The sequence below is a fragment of the Chelmon rostratus genome, chromosome 4 (assembly GCF_017976325.1).
Source record: "Chelmon rostratus isolate fCheRos1 chromosome 4, fCheRos1.pri, whole genome shotgun sequence".
Classification (NCBI taxonomy): domain Eukaryota; kingdom Metazoa; phylum Chordata; class Actinopteri; order Chaetodontiformes; family Chaetodontidae; genus Chelmon; species Chelmon rostratus.
In genome coordinates this window covers 11,694,461-11,710,834 of record NC_055661.1, presented here as the reverse complement: position 1 = coordinate 11,710,834, position 16,374 = coordinate 11,694,461, and the positions used below count along the sequence as shown (strand labels likewise).

The 16,374-nt window shown below is 40.1% G+C and overlaps 1 protein-coding gene across 2 annotated transcripts in view; it reads right to left on the bottom strand.

The window, feature by feature from the left end:
* csnk1g2b (casein kinase 1, gamma 2b) overlaps window positions 1-16,374 on the bottom strand; it is a 35,614-nt gene that overhangs the window by 6,279 nt on the left and 12,961 nt on the right. The window contains exons 3-8 of one of the 2 annotated variants that reach the window (XM_041935027.1): window positions 11,097-11,166; window positions 3,317-3,465; window positions 2,790-3,024; window positions 2,231-2,316; window positions 292-376; window positions 43-191 (exon numbers count right to left, since the gene is read on the bottom strand). In XM_041935027.1, the coding sequence (XP_041790961.1) occupies window positions 43-191; window positions 292-376; window positions 2,231-2,316; window positions 2,790-3,024; window positions 3,317-3,465; window positions 11,097-11,166 (774 nt within the window). The remainder of the gene's footprint in view (window positions 1-42; window positions 192-291; window positions 377-2,230; window positions 2,317-2,789; window positions 3,025-3,316; window positions 3,466-11,096; window positions 11,167-16,374) is intronic. The other variant, XM_041935028.1, reaches the window with a different exon arrangement.

Genomic DNA, 16,374 nt, shown 5'->3' with positions numbered 1-16,374 from the left:
GGGAAAGCAGAAGGTGGAGGATGAGTAGTAAGAGGCACTCACAAGTGATTTTCCGACCCAGTCATATTCATAGTCAAAGACATAGCCGTTCCTGTCGAACAGATCAGTGAAGAGCTTCCTCAAGTAGTCATAATCAGGCTTTTCAAAGAAGTCCAGCCTCCTCACATAGCGCAGGTAGGTGGCCATCTCTTCTGTAGCAAAAGAGAAGATATTGGTAAACTTGAAATCAGGTTGAATGATAAAGAAATTAAGTAACACAGCAAACAAAGGAAACTGCCTGGTTCTACTGACCTGGGAAGCTTTCACAAAGCACTTCAATGGGTGTCGCCCGTTTGGTGTCCCCAATTTTCTGATACCTCTCCTTTAAAGTGTCCGCCTAGAAGGGAGACAGGTAAAATACACATTACACAGAAAATTTGATCAAATACGTAGCTGCAGGCAGTGTAAATGAATAGGTGCAATATTCAAATGTGTTATATTTTTGGCACTTGATGAAGTCAGATGCAATCCTCTCGTTAGTCATTCTGAATGCTTCAGTCATTACACAGATATGTACAGCACTGTGAGCTTGTGTTGGTTAATTGTGATTAGTCTTGCATTCAGTCACCAAAAAAATGGGTACCCCTGTTCAGTACAATTCTGGACCACTTTTGCCACAAGTGACTCAAAACTGGATCTGTAGCAGACCCACTTTATACCAGTTGAATGCTTCAAAATAGTCACCCACTGGCCCATACATTTTCAACTATGCATGATAGGTTCAGGCAACACACTCAATCTACCATTGTCTACCAACAGGGATTCATCAGACCAGAAAAATATCTTCCACTCATCAGCAATATATAATGATAATTCTTAACCTGCTGCTCTACACTTACCAAGAGTTACTGTATACTGTTACACTCCATGAAGATGTGAGTACAACACGTTGTGAGTTCCGTAACCGGTCAATATACTTCATCATTGTATTTTAATGCACTGTCATGTTGTGTGTTGGTGAGAACTTGTTTTGGCCTGGGCCCCCTAACATCCCCCACATTCATACATCCCTCACATTCATCTACCACAAGCTTCCTCCCACATAGCAAATGTTTGGATGAGGTGTCTTGTCTTCTAGTCTGTTCTATGTGCACCTTTGATACTGACGCCTGCAGAAAAGCCCAGCAAGTCTACACAGCTTTAACCCGCCCTCCTGGCACCTGTGGGTATGCCTGATTGTGAGCACCTATGGTGAATCCTGGTGTGTGGCCGTAGTGCACACACAAATTGATGGCAAATTACTTTATAAAAAGGAAGACAATATTAGATATCGGGACACTGTGGCCACTGAGAATTCTTGATTCTGACTGCCCGACAAAGCTACTTGAGGCAGAACTGCTGGAATAATAAATACTATTCTTTGTTGTTATACTCTGGGTTTGTTTATGATGCCGGAGCAGATGATCAGTCAAGTTTCTCTTTACCGTAGATAATGTAATAAAAGCTAGTTTAAAATAGTTTACAAAGAGCTTAAGCCTCAGGTCTTTGGGTTTGGTTGATTGGTGGGATCAGCTGCACCCTCTGCTGCCATCAGCTGTTTTAAGACAAGCAGCATGACTTTAAGGTAAATACTATATTTCATGACCTTCAACAAACAAGTAAAATCATACAAACACTGCAAATAAATGCATTTGATGCATGTCAGTTTGTTGGTAAGTGGCTATGGTATAAACAGAATAACACCAACACTCACCAAAGATAATCGGTACGAAAGTCAGATAATAAGAAAAAAAAAAATTTTTTCAAGTGACCACAGAAAACAATGATGGACTCCAAGGTGTCCTGATGAAGACAACAAAAGACTTGGCACAGGGAACAGAACATTGCTTCATATCAATTCCACCCTGTTAATATCCAAGCACCTCATCCTTGTGCTTTATCATCACATATATTAACTTTGTATTAAGCAAATTGAACAAGCAAAAAGGTCTCAATAGCTTCTGTGAGTGACACCAAGGGTGTCTCAGTCTTTCATGTTCAACAGATAATTCAGATACATTAGTGGGGAGACCCTGAGATGTAAGCAGTGAGAGAAGATGGCGTTGTAAACACCAGGCTGAGATCATGTGACAGGCATGAAAACAATTTCCAGCAGGAAAAGGTATATCTCTATGCTGAGCATTAAGAGGATTACAGAAATCTGATGTAACTCAGTATGTGTCAATATTAGGATGACAACACACTACAGTACCTTTAGGCCCTGCCACGGGAGGCTACCTCGGAGGAAGTACATGAACATGTGACCCAGTGCCTCCAAATCATCCCTTCTGCTTTGCTCTGGAACAGACAGAATAAGGCAAAAATTAGGTTACCTGTGAGAAACAAATTTATTTCATATGCAGCTGGCAAGGTTAACAGGCAACTGGGGCAGCACGATTGCACAGTTATCCTGAGTTATAATTATGACACATGGTTGGCCATGTGCGCCATAGAGGAAAAACAGCAGAGTGAATAAATAGGAGATGCTTCAAAAAAGCCAAGAAATGAGAAATCTCACTTTATGAAAGACAGATGAAAAATAAGGATAAATCGAAAGTGACACAACTGATCTCAAGAAACATCTTATGTACGGTAATTTCCAATGGTTAACAAAAAGGTATTTGTTTCCAATGCTGCGTAGATGTAGATAATGTATTTGTACATAATACAGTTTGGAAATCTCCATTAACCTGAATGTAAAGGTGAGCAAAGCATGCCTATGAAAATTTAAAGGGTTAATCAAACGCAGTCTGTTCCTGAGACTTTCTTACCCTTTCCCAAGTGTGTGTTAATGCTCATGTAGCGTGCCGTCCCAGTCAGACTCTTGTGCTCCCGGTAGGGGATGTGTTTTTTGGTCTCGGGGTCTATGTACTCTTTGGCCAGACCAAAGTCAATGATGTGGATGGTGTGCTGCCTCTTGCTTCCTGGCCGCCCAACCAGGAAGTTTTCTGGCTTCACATCTCTGTATATCAGACTCTTGGTGTGGACGTACTCCATCCGTGTTATCTTGAAACAGAGGTAAATGGAACAAGATTAGTATTTGTACTTTGATTCACTAAACACTCTGAGCAGTTTTCAAACATCACGATTCTGATGACAAGAATGAAAACTAAGATTACACAGTCAGTTTTGATGATAATATTACATGACTATTTTTAGCTATCTCCCAAGTTAAAATGTTCACTGAAAAGCAAGGTATTTCACACAAGACTGTAAAGTAATGATCGTAATCAGGCTGTGGGGAGCATATATCTCTTTTTTACATATTCGCCTGCTGTGCTCCTCTTCCAGGCCTTACCAGCTGTATGGCTATCATGAGGACGGTCTTGAGGGAGAAGGTGCGGTCACAGAGGTCAAACAGGTCCTCTAGACTGGGCCCAAGCAGCTCCAGCACCATGGCGTTGTATTTCCCACAAGGGCCAAAGTAGTACACCTGAGGGATTCCCTCTGTGAACACACACACACACAAATAAAGTTTGTGGACATCTGTAAAATACTGCCCTACCAATGAAATCATCGCAATACATTTGTTGTGTCTAACAGAATAAAAAAAACTCTCTTTCGTTGATACTTTTATTTTTTAAGTGTGGGAGGAGACACTTCAATGACTCTACAGTAGCTATGACGAACTAAACTTTAGCTTGCTTCCCTCAACAGGTTTTTCAGAAACGGGCGTGTCTTACAGTTTCTTTTCCCCCTGAGCTAGGATTAAAGGGAAAGGTGTCTGAAAGAAATGCCAGTGATGGTGAGCAGCACAGTGACGGCAACTGTAAATAGCCTCTGCTACTAGGAACCACCACACCCATTTAGTGGTAATATGTATGACTTCTGAAGAATGTGGATGGATCAACCCGGCAGTACGTAGTATCTTTATGTCAATCACTGTTTTGACAGAAGGAAAACTGGGTTGTGGCACTACATTCTGTAGTATTTATAGCAAGGTACACAATTATTTACATATGATAAAATAGTTCTGATTCTGCTAAAAATCATATTTATATTTGAAAATCATCAGGACACGCTCCAATTTCTTAATTTGGTACCACATTTGGTATCAAAAATAAGAAAAAACAAGCAGCCTCGCAGTGTGCTAATGCTACTGCTTCCTATAGAATTAACAGCTTTGTTGTAACAACATTAACTGCAGATGCCTGTGGAGGAGCTAGCATCATATTTCACAAACAGTCTAGAATGACATGCAACAGCTCACTGGAGAAAAGGTAAGTAACACTATGTAGACATAAATACAGACTCATTTTTGTTAGTCTTCCCCCAGTTAAATTTCAGATGCAACTGTCATTTTTGCTTGAGCATCCACTGACTTCTGATCCAGAAAAGTTGTAGCCAAACACAATCTCTCATGATCAAAACCACCAGTCTCCAGGTTTGCTGCCCTTGCTACCAGGTTAGTCCATGTCAAATTGATTCTGTCATCAGGCAGCCATCCAGGCCAAAGCCAGAGTATCTAAATACCAACTACCTCGCTGAAAGCTCACTAACCACGAGATACCACATCCATGCTGCTACAACAGCAGGCATAGCTGCACTGAGAGAGAAAGACAGCGACACAGACAGATAAAGACTACCAGTGAGATTAGGATACAGATTAAACCGGGAATGGACAAGCACATTTGTACTGTATTTGTCTGTGACAAAAATACAAATGTGTGATAAAGATAAATGAGAGTTGAGACTGGGCAGTGGGCACAGCACTGTATGCAAAACTATTCAGTTTGGATTGTTTGTGTGTGTGTTTGTGTGTGAATCAGCTGCTTGCCCTGGGGCGGAGAGTTTAGAGTCAGCTTTACCTGATCACCCCTCAACATCAGTTCAACTAGGAAACAAGAAACGCTTCACATGCACGGATGCAAACTTACACATGTACATATGCACACACAAACACACACACCTGTCTGCCCTTTAGTTTCTAGGATTTTCCAGGTAATTATGCCCATGACAGATGAGGCAGTGACAAGAGATCACTGGGAGGCTGACTCATCAAAGCTTGGCCCAAATCTAGAGGGCATTCAAAGCACAGTCATCACAAGAGGAAAGCACACAGTGTATTATAATCTTCTGTTGGTGAATGTGAGCAAGGACTGGTGCTTACAGCAGCTGTAAGCACCAGTCTAGAAATGGCTGGTGGAAAAAGCCCAGAGCACATTTTTGGGGTGAGGGTATGCTTGATGTGTATTGTTACGGTTGATGCCGACTATAATAACAGAACAAACAAAATTAAAATGAAATCACACTCCAATGGAACAATTTCTCTGTTACAGGAAACAGTGAATACTTCAAAAGCAACAGAATGACTAAATATGACTGTCAAGCATCATCTTGATCTGACAACATTTTTACTTTTAGCCAAACAAAAATTTCAGCAGTTCAATTACACATAAGCAAACCGAATCACTTCTGTGATGACAAATGTCTGGAATTCTAATTATTACATGAAGTCATATCAAAAAATACATAAAACTGTGCTCAGCATTATGGGATATGCTCTGTCTTTCACTGCAAGCCAACATCAGTGGTGCTCTGACCCTTGCTGTCTTGACAATTTGAGACAATCCAACCTATTGTATGTGCAGGCAGGCCTCTCAGGCGACACAGTAATAGGGAAGACTGCATCATGGCAGCTGAAGGCAATGTTGCCCTACAATAAAATGTCAGAGTTAAGGGCCAAAGAGGAGACGGCTGCAGAAGAGTGGAGAGGAGACGGCCAGAGCGGAGGAGAGGGCAGGGAATGCATATTAAAGATTGAGATTGTGGAGTGGAGTGTGCTGAGAGAGGAGGAGGAGAAGAAGTGACTTCCATTAGGTCCAGTGCTCTGGAGATGTTCTCACAAAGCTGAAATATAATCAGCACTTGGGCTTGCATCGACTGAGCCTGGAGCTACAAATGCAACATAGAAACAATCCCCCAAGACACCACAGGGCTGAACACTAGTGGGGGAAAAAATAAAACAGCAATACTTGTTTTTAACTAAGTTAATAATTAATTCTAGCAGATATTTGCAGCTTTTAAGATCTGTGGCTTCACAAGAATTCAGTGAAGCCATGATTTGCCTGATTGAAGAAAAAATAGGGCAGTTGTTCCACTTTCTCTGACTCAACACAGCACTCTCATTTATTGCATGCAATATAGTATCAAGTAGGTTATATCAATTTATTTATCAGACGGATTAGACTGCTTGTCTTAAAGATTAGTCATTATTGTTGCTGTCATTCTTTATCAAGCAGTAAGATGGTCAGGTTATATAATGTTCCACAGTATGGCCTAATTTGCTTTGTTATATTCCATCTTTTGCACTATGGCTGCTGGACATAATGCACATACATTGAGATGTAGATGCTGAAATGATTCATCATCCAGCCTGACTAACAAAGACTGAAAATGTAGTTAAGCCACCATTAAAAAACGCATTACTGTAAAACAATAACACTATGTCAGAGCATAATCAACTAATTTCAAAAATTGTACAATCTTGCCTTTGTCAAATGTGACAGTTTCCAGTGTGCTAGTTTCAGAAATCTCGGGCAAAAATTTAATTAATTAAAAAGTAAATGTTATTATAATAAACCTATTATTTGTTGCTATGGTGCATCTATTTCTATGGGGTGGCTTCGAGGGTTGGGTACTCAAACTACCAGCTTGTTCAAGTTGCAGTGAGTCAGGGCAATGGCGAGCCGAAAGATCTTTCAAGTGTGGTTACACTTCTCTCTACAATTCAACGCACACAACACTTGTTGTGATACGTGTAATGCAAAAGGCATAGCTGGCAAAAGCACCACGTCTAACCTGAAAACACCTCATCAAATACAAAATACATCTCAAAGCTGAGGAGTTTACCACATTTGAAAAAGCCAAGTACCCCACAGAAGCTGCAGCTGACCTTAGCAGGCCTGCAGCCAAAGCCAATGATGTTGAACCATCCATGAACAAAAAAACAGACATAGTCAACTTCATTGACTTCTTCAAATGTGAACGGTACCCAACCATTCTGAGGTGCCATCAGAAGCTACTAACTTCTGATGACACCTAAGTTTTACCCCTGAGTTGATCAAATAATCTTATCCATCTGATCTAGGATAATCCTGCTACAGCAGTACACACAAGCTGATATTTCCATGACTTGCACGAGTCCATGATTTGCATGAAATAATATGATCAACATAGACCCTTTGTCACAGCATATTAGGAGCTCATTCATATTAACAGGCATGCTGATTCCCATCACTGACTAACATAAAGAGGAAACCTCCTTAGATATGACACTAATGTACCCAGGATTGCATGATCTTAGTCAGTCTGTGGAATACAGTTAAATGACAGTTGGTCCATAAAAACAAACTCTCAGGCTGACTAGTACAAGACTTGCTTTACTATTACCAGCACATTTTAGTTAACTATATGACAATCAGTAGTTCTGCTATTACAACCAAGAGCAACTGCAATGCCAGGTCTATTGTGAATTGCTTGGAGGCAGGATTCCCTACAGCTGGGTTCTGTTCAGGGCAGGAGAGAATTAACAGTGTGCAGATAATCTCCTCCTGGGCGTTAAGCACTGAGCAGTCTACGCTGTGACATATTTGAGGCTCTTGGGTTGTGCAGGACTATCAGGGTCACATGTGCCAATTAGCCAACTTGACAACATAAGGAGATTTAATCTATCGCCTTGACTCCTCCCATGGTAGACGGTCAAGTGAGTCTTCTTGTCATATCATCATGGAGTAGCCAGTCATCAGCTGGAGACAGGGCCTCTCGGCTCAATTGTGTGGTAATACTGTAGCTCCATTTTTAGATAGGTTAAATTACTGAAAGTGTATCCAGCTCTGGCACAGCCAATGGACAATGTCTACCTTAAACACAGCATAAATATATTACAAATCAGAATGTAGCTGAATTCACTGTCGACTGATCTTTTGTGTTTTGATTTAAAGTGCTGCTTGGCAACTTGATTGTCTGACTTTGGTTCAAAGGATCATGTGAGTAGTGAAAGGCTGATACATGGTGGGAAGGAAATTAACATTCATCATTAAATGTGCCCATGGACTTCCACCCCCCCACTGCCTGCCAGTCACTTTGACAGCAATGTTTGACATGTCAGACCACCTGTTGACTTATGTCAAAAAGCAGCAAGATCTCACCAGCTGTTTCAGACAAAATATAAATAATAATGTTGGCTTGCATGTCCATCGGTAATAGGTGTGCAGCAGCAATCATAACTGAAATCATTTAAATAATAGTGTTATAATGTGGAAATGTGGAATATGGAAAGAAATTGGAAACAGTTTAATGGCTTATCATTGGCTTACTTGTGCACATTACCTGTCTCTAGTTATGTGTAAGGGTAAGAAACATTTTAACATGTTGTTCAACCGCAGACCTCAGTCAATAAGGCTGAAGGCCAGCAGTGGTCTCAATAGAGGAAAGGATGGTCATGATGTGTTTAATCCACCAGAGGAAACAACCAAAGCCACAGAGAGACAAGCCTGGACTAGTGGAATCCTTTGCTATAATCATGGGAAATGGCACAGGGGATGACAATTACAGTTACTGCTGAGTTTGTATATGTGTGGTCATGCACTGTGTAAGATTTGCTCACGGATCAAAATGACGAGAACAGCCATGAAGAAAAAATAGGCCACACCCTGCTAGCAATGCATGTTAGAGAGTTTCCCTGCAATCTGCAGGCAGCCCACAGTCAATCAGGGAGGCAGAGGATACTGTGGCTAGGGAAGCTATCCAAGTAGACACACCAGAAAGGCCTGACTGCTTGTAGAGGGCCATCTATAAATAGTCAAGGACTGCCCTAATGCCCCACCTCCTTATCAACAGTGGAGGGCTGTTGCTCTGGCATAAGGAGCCAGGAAGCTGGCACGTGTCACTAAATTAGACCATGACACACACACAAACACACACTTGTCGGATGGGGGAGGATCACAGCAACAAGAGGGCCAGGCCACTTGCCCAAGTCTTAGACAGACAAACACACATTTATGTGAGCATTCTTATATGTATAAGATGAGTTTTCAAATCTATATGTTATATAGTGATCACCACTGTTACACTGATGATCCAAAAACACCTTTCATCATGGGGCCACTGACAAAGCCACAACACAGACACCCACATGGAAACTCTCTCCAAGGGTCACAAACGCACTTCTAAAGCTCCACCAGAATCCCAGTCTTTCCAGCTGAGAAAGAGCTGAACAGTGGCTTCACATGACTGATTAGCTCTGACTACCGGCTCTACGTCACTTTCCATGCGACACTAAGCAGTGGTCAGTCAGTCTTCCCCGTGTCCCGTGACCCTCCGCGTCACACACTCTGTGGCCACAGGGTCACAGCAGTTCCAGTTTCACCGTTTTTCAAATATTATGGGAAGGAGGGTTCTAGCAGAATTTGATGGTATAGTTATCCTTTAATAGACTACGTAAGCCTACTTAAGCCTAAATTATGTAAGAAAATGTCAATTGGCACCTGCATTTACTCAATTACAGGACTTGGTCTGAGAGAAGGGACAAGAAAAAGAACAGATGGGACATACAGGTGTGGGTAGTTGCAGTGCAAAAAGCAAAAGGAGTGGGACACTGAACAGACTTTTTGTCTGTACCTTCTGCTCTTGTCAGTTTGGCTAAGTAGTGGTGACATGTTTGCATATGGTATTTTGAATTAAACACTGAGCATGAGTGTTGTGAGCCAGTCAAATCAATACATGCATCTACACAAACTTAGACAAACATGACAGGTGAGCCTTTCCAAAAACAGCCAGCCAGCCAGGCAGTGTTGTGAAACAAATCAAGTCCCAATCCCCCCTAACCATCTGACTCCGCCTTCTCTCTCAGCCTCTGTAACTAGTTGACCAGCCGGACCAGATCAAAGAGCTGCTGCCCTGAAGCCACAGCTATGCATCATAGCACATTAACATGTTCTGGGCCGTGCTGTTGGAGAGGAAGAGACTCTGGGCACTGTAGAGGTGGGATTAGAGACGAGTTAGCAGGCTTTCATAGCATCCATTGGCTGTCACAGATGTGGGAATATAAACAAACTCACTGTGAAATTTAGCCTCAAGTAGAATGGAAGCTGCTGGACTTGTGTTCATGTGCCTGTTTCCCTGATGTTAAATGTCCACACTAATGCTATATACTTTTGGAAATGCATCCTTTCCTCACCATATTTGCCTTGCATCCACACTATGCTGACAATTTTCACATTCAAAAACAGAATAAACACAGTGCAGAGAGGAAAAGTAAGATTTTTTTTTTAATGAACACAATCTGTGCTATGTGGATGACTACAGAGGAAGTTAAATCATATTGTATGTATGAATACAACATGAAGACCTGATTGAACAATAGCTGTACCAGAACAAAATGCAGACCTGGCATATATAGGTTAAATTAAGCAGTCACTTAAGTTCTGTCACTTGTAAAAATATGACATATATTAATAGGATATGATCAAATCTGTTGCAAAACAGTATATAATACTGTAAACAAAACGTCTCACATAAACATAAATACCAGAGGCATATCATTAAAAAAAAATGACCAAAAAAAAAATCTACTTAGCAAACTCCAGTGTCAACATTTTAGGGATTATATCTTTGTCCTCCCTGTCTCTCATTTGTCCACCTGTTCTCTTAAAAGGCATGCATTTCAATGCGCCATTATTCCTGATTACCAACTCCGATACTAATGCAAGTGATCCTGTCACACTGATGAGACCAGACAAGACTAATGCAACCCGCCCTGTCTTCTGTAAGCCCTGCATTAGATTTAACACCAGCCAATTCTTTTTTTTATTATTAAATTATTGAGATATTACAGAAGGCAATATAATTATTATCACAAACAAAAAAGTGACCTGAAAACATGCCAGTGTAAGTCATTTTCACATATAAACAGTTTTATAACATTTATCCCACCCTTGGGTGCACACGATTGTCTATGTGCCTGTTTCTACATGTAAAGGATGAGTGTTCTCTTCCTGCCAACCTAGTGCGAAAAGACCCGTTCACATTTAACTCGTCATTATTGTGCTGGTTATCAGAGACTAAGAATCTCTTACCTGAATTTCCCAACTGTTTGTAAAATCTATACTCCAAATGGAGCTGTGGTGCCCTGGACTTTATAGGTTCCTGAAAGAGAAGAGAGGAAAAAGAAAAGAGTGTAAAATATTACATACAGTAGCTCACAAACCAGTTAATACAAAATGTCAATATTCTTTATCAACAGTGACTTGGTTGTTTGGCTCAGTTAACAGTGGCAGAACATTATTACTAATGGAGAAATAGAACATTGTGCATTTGTAAAGGAAAACAAAAGCTCACTGAAGTAACTTCGAAACATCAATGCTTGCATGGCTTTCACACAATGAAGGGAAATTATAGACTCACAACACCACAAAAGCAGAAATGACTGTGTTAAGAGCTTTATCAAAAGAGAAGAAAGTAGTTTGTGACTTAAACCCTTGCATACAAAACATGGAATTAACTTAAATACCTATAGTACAATGTTGTCCTTATTTTAATGTCTAACAGAAATAAAATTTACTGTCAGGTCAAACCGGTGGGATGTGAGAGGATAAAGACCAGTTGCAGCTGGTGAACAGCAGGCTTTTGTGATGACATGGCTGATAATCAACCCACTAGGACATATTGTTCATTATATCGCTAGCTCCAGCTTTACAACCTAAAATGTAATCTGATTAACCCCACTCTCATGATGACAAGGGCATTATAGACAAACGTGAAGAGGATAGAACAAACCCAACTTAATTCCTTTCCTTAATCTTCAATAGCTGTACCACAGCCTGTGTTAAAGCCCCTGACCACAATAGCAATATGCAGGGCCCTTTTCACACACTGCCAGCCAATACTGGCTTTGCATGGGTCCACAGATGTACATTATCGTGTTTGTCAAATTGATAAAATAAGCTCTGATGTGCCTAACATGAAACAGCAAAGTATAAGATTTACCTCTATTATAAGTCAGTAAAACGTAAAAGGTGGTGATGTTTGCATTTAAGTACACAGTGCAACAATTAGTTATGAAACATACAGGGAAGCTCTCTCTCTCAGTGTATTAAGCTTGCTACTCTACATACAAATTTCTGAAATGTTTATTAAGCTTGGCAACTTCTCAAGAAGTGCTTGAAGTGAGATTTAATCTTAAAAGTTATTTCCCATGTGCATCTAATTCCAAAGCACTTCTATCTTAAATTATATAAACTGAAAGCTGTTAAGCTCCCCATCAGGAGCATCATCTCTTCTGGTGCCCTGCTAGCACATAGGAGAGCGTACACAAAGTAAGGGCTGTGTTTAACACAATAAGGGACTTCCTATGTTTTCATGATGACCGTTCTCAGTCCTATGGGATTTGTTCTGTGGTTTCGCTTCAAGGTTCAATCAAGAGATAGTTTAACAGAGGTGGTAAAAAGGAACTATCCAAACTTGCTTTACAGTGTGGCAAAATCAGCAGTCCTAGTTATGGAAAAATTTTAAAAAAATCAAAGCGCTCAATTCAGTCTCTATCTTCCTAATGTCAAACAATAATATCTGACTGATTGACTAAAACTGTTGGTAAAATAAAGAACTAAAGACATCTCTAAAAACATAAATAAATTGTATAGCCAGCTGTTACGTATATTCTGACAGCATAATCCGATCTGGATTCTGTCCAGACATGTTTTGATGTTTTGCTTTTTGTTTCGTTTTTTGGGGGTGAGAGATTAACATACCAACATATCATATTTAATCATACCTGATTAAACTGACACAGACCCACCCACTTAAACCAAGTGCCTGAATGGCTAATGATAATGACCAGTTTTGTATGCTTGCGTGTCTTCTTAGGGCGTGAGCAGCATTTGCGAGATGAAGCATGTAAAGAGTAGTAAGAGACAGGTCATTTTTGTTTTTGTTTTTAAATTCTTCAAGAAATGAAATCCTCAGAAAACAAACATCTAAACGAAGATTTTTCACTGCAGGGAGCCTTTTTAATAACATTTAATCCAAAATATATCCTTGTGCCCAACAGTTAAACAGCCCCAGGCTTAATGCATCTTGAGTGTCTCTGTGGTTGTCCCACCACACTTTTTCTGTCATTCTGTTCTTTGCTGTGATGTCTTAATATCTTATCTCGACACTTCACAATAAATACATTTTAGTGTTAATATGGTAGTCAGCCTTTACTGAGAAGCCGCTTGGGGAACAGTATCAGCAAGGTTTAGTTACATTACCAAAAGTTGTCTCAATTAAGTGTAATAAGATTTACCCATTTTTAGCACTTTTTGCCATGTAGTCACTTTGAAACACTTTGATAAAAGGGAAACAATGAATGATAAAAGAGAGATGATCATAAACCAACATCAATAAACCTCTGGCAAACACTGCAGGACCTTTGTGGTTTAGCAGTTTAGTTTTGGTTTAAAAGCAAATAGAAGAAATAGCAGCCACACACAGGTCAAGAGATTAGATGAGCAGGTGTATGAGCAGAATAATTTGAGCAAGAACCTCAAGCACATAATGAAGATGATTGATGAGACTACACGCATACTTTTCTAAAGTTGAAGGGAGAACAGATGGATTCTTATGTGGGACTTCAATACATCCCAACAAAAACCTATGGTGGTCTCAAAGACACTACACGCAGTACATGTTTTTCTTTTGTATTTGGAAAAAAGATTTCAGCATCCTGATCCGAAAATTATGCTAACAGAGAAGAGCGTCAGAGAAGTAAGAGGCCGCTGTTCATGCAAGGGGCTAGAAAGTGAAAGTGGAAAAAGGCAATACAGAGGAGTGGAGGCCTGTAGGAGGAAGACACGTGACTAGTTGGGGAGGCGAAGCGGGGAACTGCTGTAGCGTCATCCACCTCCTACATGAACATGGACACCGAGCACGTCTTGCACAAGTCAGGCCATGCCAGGGAGGAGAGGGGAAAGAAAATATAAAATATATAAATAATGAGTCAAAACAGATGGCACCAAACCACAGGACCCTTTAAAACAGCTTACAATAGGAAACAGAGGCTTATGGCAGCTTTACGTACTTAACAGTCATCTCTATTCCCAGCAGATGGGATAAGCTATAGCTGTGTAAATGACCAGGGCCAAGCGGCAAATGTCTGATGTAACATCTTTGCATATGACGAGGATTTTTCACAGCTCCTGCCCATATCAAATCATTTTTGATCTGCTCCCTGTGCTGACATGCTCCCCTGGTATGGCAGGGCTACACAAACAGAAGCAATTCTGTGAAGGGAACTGTACTGAGGGTTTAAGGCTCCTGATCATATATTCAAAAACTGAAGTCAGCAACACCCTTTACCTCATCCCCTTTGGTATCTGCATCATAAAAACCTGTAAAGTCCTACGTAAATTTAATGACGCAACATTTGTGGGGCAAAATAAAAACTTTTACATAAAAAAAAATAAAATAAAATGTTTTCTGATAACAGAAAGACATACTTTAACTTCATGTCAGTAATCTTTCACTGGAGTGAAAGCTTTGGTCACCCTGTTTGATGCCATACAGAGACTCGCTATTTGCCAAGTATGCAGGTCTGTGTCCAGGACAGCTGACCTGCAGTCCAGAAGGGCCCTTCCCTGTCTGACCTGCTGCTACAGCAACCTCTCCACCTCAGCTGTTCCACACTGCAGTCCTGCGTGTTTCTGAGCATCTGGGTTCAATGTATCTGAAACCACATTATCTATAGTAGATCTCTGCATGAGCGCAGGAGCAAGACATGTTTTCAAGGAAAATTTGAATTCCATGAGAACTAATTTTCAAGATCACAATAATGCACCCCAACAAAAAAACACAGCTTCTGTATCCTAGTGGAATGAAACAATTTCTCTAGCTTCTTCAATTTAGGGACTTGAGTGAACCTTTGTCATGACAGTAACCACAAGTGATGGAACAGACAAACAGTTCAGTAATATATCCTGATATACTCTCTTGTGTCTGCCACCAACAATGTGATATTTTGTTGTAATTATGTGGTCTATGGATATCCTTACTTTGAACTCAGGATCTGTTCTGATTTGTGGTTTATGTCTGACATTTGAATGACAAAACATGTAATTTTACTATTTGTGTTTTTAAAAAAGCTCTGACTGTCTGTTCCACAACACTATATCTAACTAAAATGATGTTAAACTATATTTTGAGACCATTAGCACAGTAACTATTGACTATTTTCTTTATTGATTGATCTATGGATTATTTTTCCCATTAATTTATTAATCGTTTAGGAAATAAAGTGTTGGAATACAGTAATAAAATCCCCATTACAAGTTGCCATAGTTTAAGGTGAAAAAAATCAGTTTACGGTTACAAAAATGAGAAAAGCAGGAGATCAGATTATATCTTGTTTTATCATATCATATGCACAGTATGACATTAATGTTAAAATTGTGCAGATCTGACGAATGTTCTTTGGCATGTATACTGAGAGTCACGGTTATGTAATGAGTTGAATACCCATTATCTTATCTTGTGTAGCTGCATATTAATAGTTTTAGTTACACTGTTGATCTCAAACTACTCATATACAACTTTGCCAGTGACAGTTTTAATAGGTTTTTTTTTTACTTTTAATTACTATTCAAATGAACATCAAGTTTAGAAAACTTGATGTTCAAACATACGTGCAGCCAGAACTGTAGTTTCTGGCATTTTCATCTCATACTCACATGCTTGTGCCAGAAAACAGATGACTTCACATGCAACTATGTAGAAACAGCCAATCAGATACCACCATTCCCACAGCCATCATGATTGGCTGACTTCTCAGTCAAACTACGATGACAACAGCAGGGGCAATGGACGAGACAGACATATAAATAGTGGTAACTGACTTATACTAGCTGCTGCTCACAGCTAAAAAGCTTACAGATTTGTCGATATTAGCGCTACCAGCAAATACTGCCCTACTCGGATCAAATCCGCATTCTATTTCAAGGATCCCTCTAAGAGTAAAACACTTGAAGCTTGTACAAATATATGATTATGTCATCACGGATTATGTGGTGGTTTCTGTATTTTAACCTGTGGTAGCCTCCATAGACTTGTGTGGATCGAGCAAGCCATCAGCACCACACAAAGTCCTCTTCCTGGGATTAACCAACTCTGCATATGATGTCATCTAGGCTAAATCTGATCTCTGATCTCCAACACAGCTGAGAAAGATCAGAATCAACCTCAGTGACTGGATGGAGTAATGACCACCAAATGAAGAGGAAAAAGAAAACTATAAATGACAGACCCAATCTGAATATTAAAGGGTAAACAGTAAACCGCAGTTAGAGCCTAAATCCCATGCTGCATATCTAGTATCTGGGCAAA